Here is a 19,736-nt window from a genome sequence, read left to right on the forward strand (position 1 = left end):
GCGTATTAAAATGTAGCACCCTGAAAATCCCTGAGTAAGACTGTTCTTGCAGTTGATGACAGGTCACACAATACATTAGAAGGAGACTGCCAAATTGCTGTAGTTGTTTTGGGAGTCTTTGGAGAGTGACAAACATTCCCTCAGTGTTTCTATAACATTGCAGTAATGTTATTATCAGGCCTCTGCAACAAAACAGCAATGTTGTGGGTTGAGAAGGATGTTGTCAGGACGGACGTTACTGTGTGATTTCATATGGACTGGCACAAAAGCTGTGGGAGCCTGAGGGAGCCCATGGCTAGTCATTTAGGATTAAATATTTGGCGAATGGATTAACCCACTGTATCTTTTGTGGAGTTGTTTGTTTGTTGTAGCTAATGCACGCACCTCCACCCCGAGCACAATGTTAACTTGTTACAGGGAAACATTACATCACTGCTTTGTCTATATGCATCAGATGGACGCTGTTTGTTTTCTTCTGATGAAGGGACGATCCGGCTGTCGGGTCGTTGGCGTTCTGGGTGTGTACGGCGCTGCTCACGTTGTGCGAGCGAGCGGCTCTATTTTTAACGTGTGAGGTCGAGATACACACAGATACCCCCCCACCCCCCTTACATAAGGGTCGTACCCCGTTTGCCCTGATCATCAGCTGTGTCCGCACAGGAGTCGGGTTGCCTGGGAAACTACGGGGCCAAGAGAAGGGCGTGGCCGTTAGCTTGTCTGCGACTCGGCGAAATCGCGGTAAATGATCGCCGGATCGAGGTGGTTCACCGTTCCGAACTCGGTCAGTTCCAGTCTGAGCCCGTAGCATTCCTTTGAGCATTTTTTCCCAGTTAATTAATTGCATTGCTATACATTTCCTTAATTGACTGAATTGAAATTGAGTTTACCCCCCCCCCCATCATCCTCGCCTGAATAGGGTAAAATCAGGGCTGACCAACCCTGTTCCTGGAGGGAATCTGCCATCCTGTAGGTGTTCATTTAAGCCCTAAATGGGAACGCCCGATTCTGCTAATTATCAGCTCAGTGAGAGTTGTTGAATGAGGTGTGCTTTGTTCGGGTTGGAGTGAAAACCTACAGGACATTAGATCTCCAGGAACAGGGTTGGGCAGCTCCTGCTCTAGCTGTTGAATGAGGTGTGCTTTGTTAGGACTGGAATTAAAATCTACTGGATGGTAGATCTCCAGGAACAGGGATTGGCAGCCCTGCTCTAGCTGTTGAAGGAGGTGTGGTTTGTTGGAAAGTTGGACGACGGTTTTGCCAGAAGGGTGAAGACGCACTGTATATTCTCTCAGAATATTTTGACTTCATGAGACTTCAAAAAAGATTCTGAGACATTGCAGCAGTGCTTTATTCACTGTGTAACTTCATCATGACAGTTACAAATTAAAAGCAGTGTAACACAGCAAACTACTAGCAGACAGTGTATCTCGTGCAAGACTAAAATGACACAGAAAATTACACTTGTGTGTATGATCATATTTTCTCATTAGTACACAGCAACAGTTTTTTCACCGTCAGTACACAGGGAGAAGTTTCCAGATTCCATGGAAGAGATCACAGAAGGACACAATGCATGCACAGATGTTTTCCGCTCTCCTAAAATAAATCATTTGTGCATGGGAGCTGGGGACAATGCACTTCCAGAGCCAAAAGGGAACATATAGTATATAGGCCACATACTGAACAAATAAAGAATGTTGAACGAATTCCAAACATATGGTTATACATTGAAAACCGTTTGTGTGTGTGTGTGTGTTTGTGTGAAAATGTAAAAGTCCTTAACATGAAATTGATTTTATGGAAAGAGAAACAGCCCTCGCTACAGAGTTTGGGTGTGTGCCTGTTCGTTCGCCTATAGCTTAGCGTAGCAAGGGGATCATTCAGTAAGAAAAAACAGCCACACAGCCCTCTCTCTCTCACACACACACACACACACATTCTCCCTCTCTCTCTCTCTCTCCTCACACACACACACATTCTCTCTCTCTCTTTCTCTCTGTCTCTCACACACGCACATACACATTCTCTCTCACACACACACACACACACACATTCTCTCTTTCTCTCTCTCACACACACATGCACACACACATTCTCTCTCACACACACGCACACACATTCTCTCTTTCTCTCTCACACACACACACACATTCTCTCTTTCTCTCACACACACGCACACACATTCTCTCTTTCTCTCTCACACACACACACACACACACACACACACTCTCTCTCTTACTCACTGCCTGCGCGGAGCAGTGAAAATGGAGATTTCCCATAAGCCCCAGGGCTGAAGGCCTCATCTAAAAGCCTGTAATGAGCCGGGCGGTGCCATGCACTTCTCAGGAAAGGGAGCGTTGTGTGGGTCTGTGCCAGCTTGGTGGTTATAATAATAACAATAGTAATAATAATAATAATATGGAGGAGAATAAACTTAATTCATCAAGCACCTTTGATACAATGAAACAAGCAGCTTCGCGGTGGAGTGAAACAGACGATAAAGATGAAATAGGAGATAAAATGTAGAAAAATGATGGCAAAGTAGCTGTAGGCTGGCATAGCTGAACTTCAGGCCAGTGTGGGCGGAGCCAAAGCGGGACTGGAGCCACATCTGGGCTCCTGGGGGTCAGGGTCTGGCGTCTCCTGGCCTCCACCTCACATCTTTGTGGTAATGAGGTCTCCGGGCAAAGGCAAAGTCAGACCAAAACCTTCAAATAGGATCGTACGACAGGAACCTTTCACGAAACTGTCGAATTTCGCGGCTGACTTAGCTACGGCCTGTGGTTTTTAGCCCTCTCAAAGCCTGCAATGCCCACTGCGTGCCTGGATCACGTCATTTGAAAAGGGGCCAATCAAAGAAGTGGCTTAATTGATAGGACGACATCGTGTTCTTTTGAACATATTTCATTCGGTTTTTTAAAAACATATTTGAATGAGTAAACGTGGCGCTTTGTTGCCGTATGCCCTCCGTACATAACCGATTCTGTTCAGCCGTTTTTTCTCTCTTCTTCTTCTTGCGCGTGAGCTGAGAGAACTGACTGAGGGGGAATTCCAGCCACGGCTAACGCGCCGGTGTTCGGCCATCATGGGATAAGCGAAGAAAGGCCGCCTCTGTCCAGCGACGATAACGCAGCGGAAAGCGGCAGCAGCGTTTTTATTTTTTTAACCGTGTGACTTTAAAAAGCATAGGGTTGGTAGTAGTGTGGGAAGGGGCTGGCCCGCTGCCCAAAAGTGGCGTGATGTTGTGTGGCTGTTGAGCCTGACCGAGAGCCCTCCCCCGCCGGCTATAAATACTGCCGGCCACATCCACGCAGGCGTCTTCCTGCTCCTCTCGGGAAGCTCGCCTAACAGCGATTCTGTTACAGAGTACTTCAGTCTTAAGAGGACTGTACATAAAACTGTAGCACTTTTCTAATTGCCGTTCCCGTTTTAAAGCTGTCCTCTAACTTGGCCGATTAGTCAGTAGACAGGGGTGGTGTTTGCCGGAATAGATATCAACCTCATGTGTACTGAGCGGAAACAGACCGATAAGATCTGAGTGGGACAAAAAACACTGTCTCATTTGTTTTTATTTATTTAGGCACAGCTGTTGAATTTTAAATACGGATATGCAAATCTTTTTTTTTTTTGCCATTGCTCATATGAATTATGAACCTAATTCGATTTGATTGACGGCTTGCCTCGAGTTAATTTGTGCACAAAAGAGTTGGCTACAGACCAACATACACATAAGGCAGTGTGTATTAGCTTAATTAATTAGCTTTATTGCCTGTGTGTTTGTGCGCTGTTTGACTTTCTAAGAGTATATTCCTGGAGGCCTTTCCTTCAGATTCGCGGTTAATTCCTCAGTACCTCTCATAGTGTTCTAATATGGTCCCGTCATTTGCATCTAAAATCAAATTATCATATTTTTCAGGAGCCACTAATATAGGCATTTATGCGTGTAAAAAGACCGCCAATAAGATACACCACGTAGCCCTTTCAAACTGTATATATCAGAAAGTTTCCCCGTTAAAACATGTCACCATCACCGCCCTTCTAACAGCAGCAAAGAGAGAGATTTGTACGGTATACCTCGCGTGCGGCAAGTTTCAGATATCTGAAACTGAACTCTGTATATGCTGTTGTACTGGTTTTACAGTAAGGACAAATAAACCGTTGAACAAAACAAAAAAATCGTATGAGGAAAAATTCCCCCTTTACGGTATCTGAAGGAGGAAAGTAATGTGATGTGGTTAGATCATATGACTACCCAGGGGTATGATGTCATCGCTTGCGTGGCACTCCGAGCACACAGGGGCTCACAGTGAGTGTTGTAAATGATTTTATTTGTTAAATGACTTATGCAATAAGAGCCATATACAGTACATGCCTGATTGCACATGCATTGGTTTTATTGCCTGAAGGAAAATCAGCAACGCAAGTGGTAGTACTGAGGCTCATCCACTAGGTGGCGCGTTTTTTTTCTCAGGGTGGGAAAGTGGTCATTTTCATCTGTTGAATGGCTTACTTTTTTTAAATTATAAAACTGTGTTTTTCTTTGCAACATTCCAGCTACATTGTTTTGCAGTTCCATATTAAGGTAACAGTGATGACAGGTTTACCTTGTGGGTAATGCGATGGAGTTTCTAAGATGACGCTTCACATCATATTTAATTTCTGTTGGGACTTGCTCTGTTTACAGATTCCACTTCAGTAAGTGAGTGGCAGACTGTAATAAGGTCTCTTATTGTGTGAGAATGATACCCGGCACTTAAAACCCGAGACAATGGGCAGAATTGCCACATGTTACCAAATGGGGCTGTTTAGGCCTGAAAAATGTCACACGCTTCTGGATGTGATTGTGGGCTACTGTGTTACAGCAAAATAGATATGGGTAAGGGTGGCTGATATGGGGAGGAACTGTATCCACCATTTTAGAAAAACAACCTGCATGGTTTTGATCAACAGATCAGCTGTCGTAGCAGTGGTAGTAGCAGAAATATGTTTATTATAATGTTGTTGTTATTATTAGTTGTAGCAGTGTGCTGATTCATAGTATGTAGCCCGATTGGCATTGGCTAGGATTTATTTTCCGTTTGCTTTTGAGTGATGCTGTTAAATCGCTGTTGAAGTAAAAAGCTATTTTAATCAGAGTTAAACGGGGCAGGTAATATGCGCGTTGACTATATGAGGCTACATTGAGCATCCGGCGTTTTTGTTTGGCACACACGTTACGTACCCAAGCAGGACGTCCCGTGTGGAATCGCTCCGCAGTTCCTGGAGGAGAACCTGAACCGAAGGGGGGCGGTAAGGGGGCGTGTGTGTAAGGCGGTAATGCCAGGCGGTGTTAGAACTGTCATCGGCGGGGGTGGGGGGGGGGGGGGGGGGCTCAGCTGCCACTGCATGTGACAGCTGTGGGGTGAGCTGTGCCTGCATTCCCACCCCCCCACCCCCTACAGCAAGCAGCCACTCAGCTCTGTTCTGCCCACCTCTCCTGAAACGCCCACCCCCCACCCCCCCCTTGCTTTTTATAACGTCATGCAATCGCTTTATAAAACTTGTTGTTACTTCAGTATTATGTTTCCTGTAAATAAACATGTTATCTCATGGCAACAACACGTGGGGGCCTACTTTTCCCACAGTGACCGGGGGGCATCAAGGGTTCTGTTGTGGCCTCTGAGGGACGAGGTTTAGATCTGTGCTCCTCGCTCCTGGTCCTGGAGAGCTGCGGGGTCGGCTCACTCCCGGTCCTGGAGGTCCGCGGGGTCCGCTGGCTTTCACCTGTTGCTCAGAACACGAGCAGCACAGCCGTCAAACCTGGTTTCTGAGGTCTGAATCGGTTGCTGATCTTAAGGCGAATATAGACACTCTCCAGGACCAGGGCTGGGGATTACAGGCTTACCTGATCTGCATTCTCAGTATTACTGATTTAAATGGGTCGTAAGGAGAAGCATTGTTCTCTAAGCGCTTCTTGTGTTTTGAATTTGAGACGTAGATGGAGGTGAGGCTGAACTGCGGGGGCGAGGGGGGGGGGGGGGGGGTCATGCAGTCATACGGGCGCCTCAGCGTGAGCTCTGTGCCAGATATTACACATTTAGGCATTTAAACGGTCCTCTTGTCCAGACAGACTTACGCGCATGACGTTTCTTTTGTACATAAAATCCACTTTAAACGGCTGGATATCTCACTGAAACGATACAGGCTGTGTCTGTGAGTGTGCATATGTCCTGTAGGGGTACAAACGCCAGCGCCCCACCCGCGCCTCAAACTGGGGGCCCTGAGGGGAGGTGAGGCGGGTCGTGGGACACTTCCTGTCGCCTGTATCGTAAGCCCGTATCACGCCAGTCAAATTAAACGCGGCAGTCGCTACGGTGTGCGTGCGGCCATTTTAGACACGCTAAAACACTTAGCATTGCTTCTCTGAGCTCGTGTTAGGCTACGCCCAGTTCACAACGCTTTTCAAGACGACGGCTTTTATGTGCGCTCACGTCAGTGGAAATGACAGTGCGGCGCATTTTCTAACACTGCACCAACTGAGAATAACACGTTAGGGTCATCAAAATAGGGTGCATTACTCCTGAGTCTAGATAGTATGAGGCTGCAGTTTACCCGCTGTTTGGAAGGACCTCTGTGCCCAGTGCATGGACTGAAGCTGTGCTCACCTGACCCGTGTGAGATAACGAGGGTCATAAAAGATCATTATTATTAGATATATGAGGCGGCTTAATCAGCAGACTCCATCAGGTGTCTGAAAGTCCTCCCTTTGAAAGCGGACGGGGGGCAGAAGCGACACGAGGATTACTGCGTTAGCGTAACTGCTGACCGGGTTTTTCCGATTCACCTTTGCCGTTCGTAACGTTGCCCAACGCGGCGGGGTTGTTTTTTCAGTTGATGGACGGTTGCCAAGGTGACGCTCGTTCCAGAACCTTTGGGTCTGCGGGGCTGGGGTTCCGTGGCACCGCGTGGAACTGACTGGGTTTTACAGAACCGACCGGCCATTCGCACACTTTCGCGTGTAAATAAAAAAGAGGCCTCCTTTATCTGCAAGGAAGTGCTCCTGGTTTTTATAACTCCTGTTTTCTGAGAGACCACAGCAGACGGTCAGAGTAAACAGTCCTGATTATAAACGGTCGCGGGTGAAGGTTTGGTTTGTTTTTTTTTATCAGGCTGAACCCTGGATGATGTTTGATCAGGATTTGGGCTGCCAAGCTAACAGTGGAGTGGAGTGATCACCAGAAGGCCTTTCTGACCGCTTCATTTTATTGCTAGATGAACACGGCTACTTTCACCTGAGCTGCGCTAACCCTGCGCTAACGGAAATATACCGCAATGTACTGAAATAAAATATATTGTGAATATATAGGCTACTGGAGCATTTGACAATACATGGCGACTGCCGCTCTCAGATGTTCCAATGTGCTTTTTTTTATTATTTATTTTTTTACTAATGCTCTGCTGTGAAATATATTTCACATCATTATATATAAAAATGAATATATATATTGCGAATATATTTAGAGTATCATTCAGTGCAGGTCATTTCCTTCAGGGAGCCTGTTGTCCTTCCTGGGGCTGGCCGGCTGCCATTGGCCGGGCTCGGTTATGTCAGGCCGACGCTCACTGCGTCTGTTTCACCGCGTTCAGCGTGACAACGGGGGTTCAAACAGAAGCGGTGCTCAGGTGGGGAACGTGATCAGGTGTCCTTCCGGCGTCCTCCTCCTCCTATGCCAGGCCCCCGGGCGCGGTCCGGGAAAACACAACGTCCGAAAAGACAATAGGACACCGCGACGTCGCCTCTGTGTCTCTCACCGGCCCCCGGCTGCCGAGAGACCAGTCCAACCGTTGCCGCGGCAACGCCACCTGACACACTTCCCGGAGGCGAACGTAGTCCGCGGTAGCGTGCCTGAGCGCAGTTCGCGCCAGAGTAAGAGAAGGAGGGGGGGGGGGGGGGGCGACCTTCGAACCCTGACCGCCCTCCTATTGCCGTGGCCACCGAGGCGAGGGCTGTCACTCAGCCGTTTGGACGTCCCGGGGGAAGGAGGAGAGAGAGAGAGAGTGGACGGGCTCCCGATCGCCATGGAGAGGGGAAGGAGCGCGCGACACCAGCCGACGTTTGCCGACGCCGCCGCCGCTGAGCCCGCGCAGGCGGAGGACGCGCTGCCGAGGTAGGAGCAGAGCGACCCGCTGCCCTCGCGGAACCTTCCGGAACAATCCGCGCGCTCCAGACGTATGAGCGGAGCGGGTCGAGCGCGAGGCTGAGCGCAGGGCGTCTGCAATGGCCGGAGCGTAGAGCGTGGGGTGTAACTGCCAAAACATTTAAATGTGGGGCCTGGCTGTTAATGACTTTAGTCTCTCAACTGAGCGACATCAACGCAGAGAACGTCCTCGCACCCTCCCCACCCCCCCCATCCCTTCTCGGGGGGGACTTTGTTGGCAGTTAAGATAATTTTTTTTTAAATAAGCAGTCATTTGGTTATGCAAAGGCAGGGTGACTGGGCGATTTGGCACAAACGGTTGAACGTTTGCATGAGGCGAAAAACAGGTTATAAATACAGGAAGAGCTGGGTGCCTTCCAGTGAGCGCGCTCACAACGGGCATCGGGCTCAGAGAGCTTTGTCCCCGGCGCGTGGGAGACGGGAGCTCTCCGGAAAGACGGAGACTCTAGTGTGTGCAGCCCTCGCTGAGAGGCAGGCAGGCTGTGAGGGGAGAGCGTAGTGACTCATTTCTGACAGTGACGGTTATATGAAAGGGTGAGAGCACCGTGATTTCCTATTCAGTGACTGTTCCTCTGTGTGTCTGTGTGTGTGTGTGTGTGTGTGAGAGTATGTGTGTGTGTCTGCATGTGTCTGTGAGTGTGCATGTGTCTGTGAGTGTGTGTGTGTGTGTGTGTGTGTGTGTGAGAGTATGTGTGTGTGTCTGCATGTGTCTGTGTGTCTGCATGTGTCTGTGAGTGTGTGTGTGTGTGTGTGAGTATGTGTGTGTGTCTGCATGTGTCTGTGAGTGTGCATATGTCAGTGAATGTCTGTGTGTGTGCATATGTCAATGAGTGTGTATGTGTGTATGCGTCTGTGAGTGTGTGTGTGTGCATACATCAGTGAGTGTGTGTGTGTAAGTGTCTGAGTGTGAGTGTGTGTGTGTGTGTGCATATATCAGTGAGTGTGTGTGTGCGTGTATGCATACATCAGGGAGTGTGTGTGTGTGTGTGTGCATACATCAGGGAGTGTGTGTGTGTGTGTGTGCATATGTCAGTGAGTGTGTTTGTGTGCATGTGTGTGTATGTTGGGGAACATTTACATGTGCACACCCACAGTGTTTCAAAAGTGGATGAGGATAATGGAGGCTACATTCTGCTCTCTTCAGTAGTAGTATACAGAGCTTTAAATAAATAAGTCGCCTGAATTCAAGCTCTCTCAAAATATTTACACTCAGGCACTTAGCAGACACTCTTATCCAGTCTGTAAACAACGCTTCAGAAGATCAGAGCTGAACTTGGAAATTCCCAGACAAACCAGAGTTAACTGTGGGAAGGAGTGCAAGCACAAGTTTAAATTTATTTTAGAAAAAACAAAAAAGAAAAAAAAAAGAAAAGGCAAAACAAGAAGTTAGTAGTTTCACCCAGTGTTAAGCTTGTGGTTATGCTTTCAGCAGAAGTGAAAGTCCAGGGATCAGAAAGTAGAAGTCATGCCATGTGTTTATTCTACCCGTGAACTCAGCCAGCTGATTTCACTGATTAGCTCTTCCTCCTGACTGAAGAGTTGTGCTAATTAGCAAAACCAGGAGACTGGAACAAAAGACTGGGACGGACTTCTTCTTTTCTGAACCTGGATTTTTACTCCTCTCTCTTTCAATTTAATTGAGTTCCGTTTTATTTTAATAAGTCCCTGTCGAAGAGCATCACATTCACAAACACACTTCAGTTCAGTACGTACTGAAGATGAGACGGCGTTTGCAGGGGGTGGTGTTTTACGGAGAAGGGAACCCGAGTCGTGGTGTTGTCCGACGGAGCGAGTTTCGAGTTCACGCCGACGGGCCCGTATCAGGAAGCAGAATTACGGAGCTAGCTGGATAACTGCGCTGAACAGCTCTTTTTTTTTACTTCCGATTCCAGATTTGGGAGGGTTTTGGGTTTTAGGAGAGGTCAGTGCAGTTATCCAGCTAACAAAATGGAATAAAATAGTTTTAATGGCCGCGAGATTGAGTGAGCGGTAGGTAGCCTTGCAGAGGCAGAAACGGGTTCACGGATTGCTTTAATCGGTAAAACAAACGGAAGGCAGTGTGTACATATTGATTTAAATTATCTGCAACGTGCCGGAATCGCAAACGAGGTCAATTGTGCAATCTGTGTTTGCTTGTTGGAAACCTGATTTTAGTGGGCTATGTTTGTTTTAGTTTTTTTGCTTTTTGCACAAATATTCAAGTGTAAAAGTGTGCTTCCATCTTATATTATTGGAAGTGCTGGTAGTTTGATCGCTGTGAGACAGAGCAACTGGACAGACATGAAAGATGCTTTGTGGTGAGGTCTATGAGATGGTGCTTGTGAACCTTGTTGTTTTTTTTTTGTGTTTATCACTGAAAGTGTATCTCTGAGAAGGTATCCAAACATTTTTGTGTTATCTTACACAAATACACTCCATCGATAGGTTTGTCTGGTTTCATACCGTTTAAAAAAAGCACATGCACACCAAAGAGAAAATTCAACTGGTAACACACAGTGAGCAGTAGGTCGACAGACTCACTGCTAGATCTGCAGATTGAATTGCGAAAAGTCTGACCTCATAAAAGAACTCAAGGTTCTAGAACTCCTGACTGCCGATTGGCTTTCCTGGCAGGTGAGAGGTCGTTTCAGTATTTAGTTCCAGGTTAAACTTTTATGTTCTCCCTATTTTTTACAGTCTCTGTGTTCTCCCCACAAATAGCATAGGCACCTGAAGAATCCCTTGCTTTGGACTGTATGGTTGGTTATTTACGCTTAAATCATCAGGTTTAATTGCGCTAATTTGCAATTGCCACTGCAGATCTCTGCCCAGGCGCCAAAGCCAAACAGTAAAACAGACATTTTAAATGGCGAAGACTAGCCTAATTAATTAAGCAATGAGTCTTCAGTATGATTGCTAGCCCTTGGTGTCTTTACCATATCTGGTTAGATAAAAACTTTCACAATCGGTTCCAGGAAGTGTTTCGTTGGGAATGTTTGACATGTAATGTTTCAAACGGGCTCCGGAACAGGATGTTGCGCAATGCTATTTCCTCTTTAACAGTAAATGAAAGTGGAGCGCTCGCTTGGGAAACAGACAGTTAATAAAGCTTGGGCTTTTTTTAAAATCTCATCACCGGAAGAGCTGCTGATTAGGCAGTTTGGTTGATTAATACAGGACCCAAGACACCAGGGTTAAAATGGCTGCTGTTTAAATAAATATGATCCCTAAATGTGAGGATAAATAGGATCTTTCAGGAGCACGGTGAATAAACAATCTTCTACAACCCATTCAGAAAAAATACATTTTTCACACATTTTTAAAAAGTATTTCTAATGCACGTCAAAATATTTAAAAATTGGCAGTTTCATATCTTTCATAATGTAGTTCCAATGTATGCAAGATCTATGATAAACATATTTACAGTGCACTTATCAAATGCATTTGTAAGTAGTACTCCAAATATATTTCATAATGAAATGATGACAGTTACTCGGCGCGTGTATAGATTAGCCATCATTACATAGAGAATACTGCCATCTGCTGGCCAAACAACCCTACTGCCACCGCTAATCTTCAGAGACGTGTCACCCTGATGTTGCAGGCTGTTGTGGTGGTGGTGGTGTTAGGGGCTGGCTCTTCTAATGGCTCATTTCCTCATTGCTGCAGTGGTGAAGTTCTCAAATTGCAGGACTCTCGTGGCGAGAGACGATGGCTGTGATTCAGATCCTCCGGTCTATAAGGAAGTCCAATGTGTCATGAGTCTTTTATTGTTCTGACCTTCACGGTTATTTTATTCTGACCTTCATTTTATATATGACAGGATTACGTATTAATTGCCCTGAGCGGATGACTGAAGTCACTCCACCAGCGTCTGAAAGCCAAACGTTGACTGAAATGAACACACAAATGGCGCAAGTAGTGCTATTAGCCTATTTTTCAAAAAAATTCATATTTGAGTCAATAACGTGTGCTGGACAGACATATATTGAGTGCTCCTCTACAACAGAAGGACAGCTCTTCTCCCACAGTTCCAGTGTGAAGTATGTGTACATAATCAGCAGTTATTTTACAGCATATATCTTGCAACTTAGAGGTTGCAGGTTTGATTCCCCCCGGGGGGGGGGGGGGGGCACTGCCATTATACCTTAAGCAAGCTGTGCTTAATCTGGACGGCTTCACTCAATATCCGGCTGTGTAAATGGATAAATATTCAGTAAAAAAAATGTGATTCTGCATCAGAGCGTCCACACACATGCCCACGTCTGAACGTACTGGCTGATATTCTCAGCACAGGCATGTCAAGGTGGCGGCCAGACATCATGGCTGCTCGACTCCAGCAGCCCCTATACCTCCCGGCACACTTTGCACGGAGGAGCGGTCGCCCTTGAGTTCTTTCATAACAGGGCTGTAAATATGCAGCGTTCAGCTGGAGGCCAGCCAGCCAGCCAGCGCGTTCAGTGGGTAAGAGAGCAGCGCTCTCTCTCTCTCTCTCTCTCTCTGTTTGTGTCCAGTCTGGACCGTCTGTGTTGACACGCACATTTCCCGCCTGTCAACACTGCTTTCCTCTACCTGGCGCCGATCGGGCTCCTGATAGGGGACGGATCCGCTTTCTCAAATAACTTCAAATAATTTTTTTCTTTCTTTTTTTTTTATTTATGCGTTGATGGAAAAAAAAATAAATAAATTTGGTATGCTGTCCCGGAGAAGGATTCCGACCAATGAGAAGGGCCAAAACCAGAAGCAGTTTGGATCAAAGATTGTTCTGATTTCTCCAGAAGCTAAATTTAAAAAATGTTTTTTAAAAAAACTTACATAAATGATTCAGGAGATGGTATTTCCTGAGATTTGGCAGTCTTATCCATTCTCCATTCTTGGACATAATGAGACAAAAAATCCCCTGGTACATGTTTTGAACACTGTGAGATGTCTCCCCCCCCCCCCACATTGTCTTGTGTTTCCTACCAGCTCCCTCCCACCAACCCCCCCCCCCTTGCACGCTGGCTGACCGTGACACTCCGGTCACCTGACACCCGTTCATTGGGCTGTGATTGGCAGGGGGCTTGTCGCCACAGGCCGGTAACCCAATCCCCACACCTCACGCTGAGCCCGGTCCTGTGTTGGCACAAAGGCCCACGGGCACTCTTACTGAAATTTAAACCCCCGCTTTCGGCATCAAAGGTGCGTTTCACTGCCATCCGGGGGCGTTAGGAACGTGGCCCGTTCGCTATTGGCCTCAGGGGGTGGGTGGGGGGGTGGATCGGAGCAGACATGCGGACAAACTAGGTTATGCTTTTTTTTTGCCACATTTAAACAAGCTAAACTCAGGGGAGAAATGCTGGAGGAGATGGTTTGTACACCAGGGAGTGCGTTTCAGTGCTACTCAACCCTTTGAAGAGCGGGTTTTTTTGGTGCGTTTTTCAAAAATTCCGAGTCAAAGTGTTCTGGAACTCCAGTGCTTTCAGTTGCCGGCAGTGGTTGTGACATCAGCGTTAGAATGTTCCATTAGTCATTGTTACATCATCATTAGAATGTTCATCTTAGAACATTCTGATCACATGCTTGTGCTCTTACACCATAATTGTTTAATAGCTCTGTCATTTCTTATTGATCAGAATTTTAAAAAAAACAAAAAATGTATGTTCTCTTGCTGAAAACGTTTTATCGTTATCTGATACAGCAGTAAACCAGCAGTGGAGTATGACCGCCTGCTTTTAAAACTGAGCCAGGCTAACGGTTAGAACAAAAACCAGGGTTTGTGGAGTTGTGCAGCCCTGGTACAGTGGAATGGAAGGCCTATGTCAACAAAATTATACAGCTTTTCTTTTTTGAAGTGGCTCTTCTTAGCCTAAAAACCGTCTATTATCAATTTTCCAAACAATATTTTTTCTTGGTTTTGTACAACTGGAGAATGTCTGAACTGTACAACTTATCTTGTGTTTATATGAAAAAAGTGAATTTTTAAGACGCTGCTGGTTTATGACTAATGCGATCGCTCACTTTGAAATTCCCGTATTTCTTCACACAAAGGAAACCTTACACCAGGAATGCAGTGGAACGAAGCCTGTGTCTTTCCGCTGATCTCTTTATTTCTTTGTCCTGGTGAGCTGACTCATTCAAAACCTGCGCCAGATTAACATTTCAAAATCCGCTTCGCACACGAGGAGGAGGAGGAGGAGGAGGTCATTTTCAGGATAACGCTCACGTAGCCCTGAGGTGAAAAACCAGTCCGTGAGCCTTCAAAACAAGGCCGTTCCTCCTGCCTGGATGTAGACGTGGGGCTGCGTGACTGTAATCCTCCACGCTGAGAGAGATGATTACGGTGCGTCACGTTCAAGGCGAACGCCGGCGTGCGACCCGGGTGGCTCCGCCCTCCTTCGTGATGTTTCCTTGGCGAGGGGGGGGAGACACGCCCCCTGTTCTGTTGGAGCCGGCGGCCCGTTTGAGTGACAGGCGTGGCTCCGCCGCTGCCTGAACACGCCTCCCCTCCCTCCCCGGCGACCTTCGGCACACAACGCCGTTCCTGTCGTCTGTTTGGCCTGTCAGTCGCTCGCTTATTTCATACCTCCGTTTACTCGCTCACTCACTTTCTCTGGCTCTGTGACTTTCCACTCAGTCACTCACTTGCTCTCCAGTTTACTCAATCATTCACTCACTAACTCACTCATTCACTCACTAACCCACTCACTCACTCACTCACTCCCTCACTCTACAATCACTCAAAACACACTCATTCACTCACTTGCTCTCCAGTCTCACTCACCAGTCACTCACTCACTCTCTCACACACTCACTTACTTATTCACTCACTCACTCACTCGCACACTCACTCTCCAGTCACTCATAACTAACTGTCCAATTACTCATTAATTTACTCACTTGCTCTCCAGTCTCACTCACTCATCCACTCACTCGCTCTCCAGTCACTCACACTCAGTCACTCATTTACTCACTCACTCTTCAGTCACTCATAACTCACTCACTTTCTCTCCAATCTCTCACCAACTCACACACTCACTAACTTACACACTCACTCACTCATTCATTCACTCACTCACTAACTCACTCACTCCAGTCAGCATAGAGCCGGTGCAGAGGCCAGGTTGGGTCAGTAGAGCTGCACCAGCTGGAACCGACCTACACCCATTGTATTTTTGATGCTTTTGTTTTCATCTAAGGCTGTCGTAGATAATGAGAACTTTGTGCCTGATCGCACTGTTTGCCTTGTATTTGTACAGGCATTTGTGCATGTGCGCAGGTGTGTTTAGGTGTGTTTGTGTGTGAGTAGGTAGGTGTGTGTGTGTGTGTGTATTTGCGTGCAGGTATAGAATTGTCTGAAGTATCTCTGCAGGGGTTTACAAAAGCAGGATAATTGGTGGGTGGGTGGGGGGGGGTGGTGCACCACATAGCAACTGTTGCCAGAATACACAGTTACGGCAGGGTGTGAGGGTCAGCCGTCAGCCGATAGGCTCGGTGGCAGGAGAACGCCCCGCCCCCTCTCGCTGTGGGCCAGTGGTCTTGGGCTCTTAAAGCCAGACAGGCAGAAGGCGAGAGCGGGACTCTCGTGAGCGGAGTTATGAGCAGGGGGCGAGCTGGACGAGCCGCAGAGCCACCTTTCCGCCAAAAACCATGAGCCTACGAGAGGGGGTGGGGAGCAGGAGGCTCTCCCTGGACAGCTCTCTGTGAGTATGACCTCTGACCTCCTCTCTGGACAGCGCTCTGTGCGTACGACCTCTGACCTCCTCTCTGGACAGCGCTCTGTGCGTACGACCTCTGACCTCCCTCAACCCAGCCATCCGCGAGTGCTGACACGTATGCTAGCGGTTCTGCCTTCGGTTAGCACTGCTTTGGTTAGCGCTGCTTCGGTTAGCGGCTGCTTCGGTTAGCGCCGCTTCGGTTAGCGCTGCTTCAGTTAGCGCTGCTTCTGTTAGCGCTGCTTCAGTTAGCGGCTGCTTCGGTTAGCGCTGCTTCGGTTAGCGCTGCTTCGGTTAGCGGCTCCTCCTGGGTCAGACCAGCGACTGAAACGTCACGCTTCACTTGGCTTAGATCTGGCAAAGGAACCCGTTGAGACTTGCAGTACGTTCAACTGAGAAGCGGTTGAAAATACTGGCTTGCCTTAACGTAAGTAATGCAAATGAAGATTGAAAACCGGACAGCGTGTGCGTTGTTATTGACACGTGAGCGCGGGTGTTTCAGAAAATCAGAACACAATCCCTCAGCTTGCTTTTCTGTTTTTTTTTTTTGGTTTTTTTTTGGATCTCTTAAAGAAAAGGAACTGAGGGTCGGGGTGGCTGTGCTGCTCACTGGCTCGGTATCCGGGAGGTGGAAAATCCAGGTTTAGAAACGTAAAAGTAAAAAGTCCTCCCCAGTATTTTGTTCCAATCACCTGGATTCGCTAATTAGCGCAGTTCTTCAACCAGGGGGAATAACTAATGAGTGAAATCAGCTGCATGAGTTCACGGGTGGGAGAAACACATGGCGAGACTTTTACTTTATTAGCCCTGGCGTTTTCCCCCCTGCTGGGTACCCTGTTTGAGCCACCAGTGAAGTCCTCTGTGGAGCACACCTGTAGAACCAGTTCTCTGCCTAGCTTACGTACGGTGGAAGTGTGATTTCAGTAAAAGCCGGTAGAATAGGGACAGATTCAGACCCAAAGCAGCACAGAGCCCTCAGAGAGAGAGGGAGGGAGGGAGGGAGGGAGGGAGGGAGACTGCCTGTATCTGGGGCAAAACTGGTTTTAAAAAATAAAATAAAAACCCACACAGGGCAGATTCAGTCTTTACCTGCTGCAAGTTTCAGCAGGTTATGGGAGGCAGTTAATATCTTCAGAGTTGGTGGCTTTGTGTTTTGTGTCTGTCCGTCAGTCACCTTTTTGGGTCTGTTCCAGGCAAGTGTGTGTGTGTGTGTGTGTACAGTATAGTATGTGTATGTTTGTGTGTCCTTGTGTGTGTGTGTGTGTGTGTGTGTGTGTATGTGTAGTATAGCATGTGTGTGTGTGTGTGTCCGTGTGTGTGTCCGTGTGTGTGTGTGTGTGTGTTACAGCCCCACCCTGACCCTGAGGCCCCGCTGTGTGTGCAGGTCTAGGCCTCACGCCTCACGCTGGGTTCCTGTGTCACGCTGGGTTCCCTGTGTCACGGCCCTGCAGCGGTGCAGCCGCGCGATTCGCCGCCTGTGATTTTGTGAGACACATTTACAGACGAGGTCTTTGCATTGCGGCGTATGTAGGCTGCACAACGTTAAACATTACTCTGTCCTTATTCTCTGATGGTTTCCAGGTCAGGTGTTGTGCGTGTTTGCCCATATAAAACAAAGATTATGTGTGTTTTATTATATTACTGTTATCGGACGGTTTATGTCAGAAATGCTCACATTTTCCTGGCAAGAACCCACCCATGTGAGGATTGGGGAGGTACCTACAACCACCTGAGCGGGCGGAGCTATGTATACCTGCCGGTGCCTGATAGGAGTGGGCAGGGCTGTGCGTACCTGCAGGCACCTGTGCGCTCTGATGTCATGGGCGGGGAAGGATTACCTCACCGTCCTCCACCTCCGTTGTGAAACATCACACCTTTCAGCCTGAAACACGCTTAATCGCGGAATCAGCCGTCATTCCTACTGGAACTGCTTGTCCTGGCGTGTGCCCGAGGATTTGGGAATAACTGGAATCGGAAAACTCACCAAGAATTCTGGGATATTTTTAGTGGAATAACTGCATTCACAGAACAGTTTCGTCTCTTCTTCTTGGAAACGTATTTCTTCTCAGTTTGGAATATTGGGACTATGGCTTGACACAGAGTCTCTGTACAACTGCGTTAAAGGATGCCAAATGCTCTGGAGAGAACTCTGAGTTTCCGTTTTTCCGGAAGACATATTTGGCGGTAGGTATCGAATGAAATCTGGTCGTTTCAGTTGATCCCCGCGGGGCAAACTCACGCGGTGTGCGGCCCGCACTGTTGTAAATGTGTAACGCCGGAATGCGAATGTGTGTCGTTTTGGTTTTTGAAAAACGAGGAAACAAACATTCGTGATGTACGGGCTTTAAAAAAAAGCAGTCAGTGATGTCAGGCTGTCATGCTGGTTTGTGACGCGGTTTTGGAGAGAATAATAGGTACTTATCGTGAGAGGAAGCTAGAGCACGGCCCTGTCAACGTGCCGTTTATTGTCCTGGAATCTAGAGGTCGGATGTCAGGGTCATCGAACCGCTGGCACCGATAAGAGAGTCCGTGTGGGAAAACGGAAGCTTCTGCTCGCTGCGCAAAGACAGTCCGGCAGCTCCTGCACAGTTAGCCTTTTCGCTAAAAGGCTGAGAGAGGTGATAAAGTATCTCCGGTTGGATCTGGCCGCCCGTGTTTACCGAGCGCTTCGGAGCGGCGGTGCTGATCCGGGGTCAGGTTCCCCTGGTCCGTATCCCGTCCGTATCGGGAGTAAACCACAGAGCTTAGCTTTGACTGTCATTCAGGTGTTCAGAGAAAAAAAACGCAGGTGCTCTCCCACTTCCATTCACGTCAGCGCTCACCTCTGACAAGAACTAGAGCCGCTGGATAATGTGTATTGTTGTATGTTCAGTTGACTGTTTGTAACTATTGTGTAGGCCTACTGCTGCTACCTTGACCAGGTCTCTCTTGAAAAAGAGATTTTAATCTCTATGAGACTTCCTGGTTGAATAAAGGCGAATAAATAAAATTTTCACCGGTGAAAGAGCTTATTCAAGTCCGACACAGTCAAATGCGCTCTCTTAGGAGTTCACAGAAGTCCCACACTACCACACACTGTGTCTCTGCAAGTTTATCTTTTTCACTGGCGCATTGAAAATCTAAAATGGCCTGCGTTTCAGTTGGCAGGCCTTAGTTAGAGCTTTATGAAGGGTACATTTTTCCAGATGTGTGGAGAACGTTTTCTCTGAGTGCTGTGTCAGTGTTGGCTTCAGAGTCTTTTTGGTGTTAGTAGCAGCCCTGGATTGAGTGAGATGGAGTGAGGGGGTTTCACACGTCTCGACCCCTGAGCGAGGGTTTGAGACCTCTGGACACCTGAGCGAGGGTTCCAGACCTCTGGACACCTGAGCGAGGGTTTGAGACCTCTGGACACCTGGCGGGGTTTGGACTCTGACCTGAGCAGCTTGCAGGTGTCCAGGGGTCTGCCTGAGGAGAGCATTAAAAACACTCTGACAGTGAGAAGCGTCGTTCCCAGGGATTAGAGAGTATGTTATAACCCTGCTCCCAGTCTGCCTGGGTGGGTGTCTGAGGCTGGTCTGAGATCAGTGGATATGTTATAACCCTGCTCCCAGTCTGCCTGGGTGGGTGCCTGAGGCTGGTCTGGGATCAGTTGTTCAGTACAGTATGCATATATAAGTCTGTGTGCATAAGTACAGTATACATGTATGTGTGTTACGTGCACAGTATGCATGCATGTATGTATGTATGTATGTATTATATGTATGTATGTATGTATTATATGTATGTATGTATGTGTATGTGTGTGCAGTCTGCATGTAAGTAAGAGGCTGTGCTCTTGTGCTCTTTCCCCCTGCAGCTGTACAGTGGATGGTGGAGGAAAGATAAA

At 47.6% G+C, this 19,736-nt stretch overlaps 2 protein-coding genes across 7 annotated transcripts in view; both read left to right on the forward strand.

Moving 5' to 3' along the window:
• LOC135252252 (thromboxane A2 receptor-like) overlaps positions 1 to 19,736 on the forward strand; it is a 99,302-nt gene that overhangs the window by 48,439 nt on the left and 31,127 nt on the right. The gene's annotated exons all lie outside the window — the stretch shown is intronic.
• LOC135252248 (GRAM domain-containing protein 2B-like) overlaps positions 1 to 19,736 on the forward strand; it is a 32,437-nt gene that overhangs the window by 1,038 nt on the left and 11,663 nt on the right. For 2 of the 5 annotated variants that reach the window (XM_064330116.1, XM_064330117.1), the window contains exons 1-2: positions 8,012 to 8,147; positions 19,707 to 19,736. The exon at positions 19,707 to 19,736 is cut by the window's right edge and continues 111 nt beyond it. In XM_064330116.1, coding sequence (XP_064186186.1) covers positions 8,059 to 8,147; positions 19,707 to 19,736 — 119 coding nt within the window. In that variant the 5' untranslated portion in view covers positions 8,012 to 8,058. Of the gene's footprint in view, positions 1 to 8,011; positions 8,148 to 15,709; positions 15,860 to 17,294; positions 18,056 to 19,706 lie in introns of those variants that run through there. The other 3 variants (XM_064330121.1, XM_064330120.1, XM_064330119.1) reach the window with 3 other exon arrangements.

Source organism: Anguilla rostrata, chromosome 4 (genome assembly GCF_018555375.3).
Source record: "Anguilla rostrata isolate EN2019 chromosome 4, ASM1855537v3, whole genome shotgun sequence".
NCBI classification, from domain to species: Eukaryota; Metazoa; Chordata; class Actinopteri; order Anguilliformes; family Anguillidae; genus Anguilla; species Anguilla rostrata.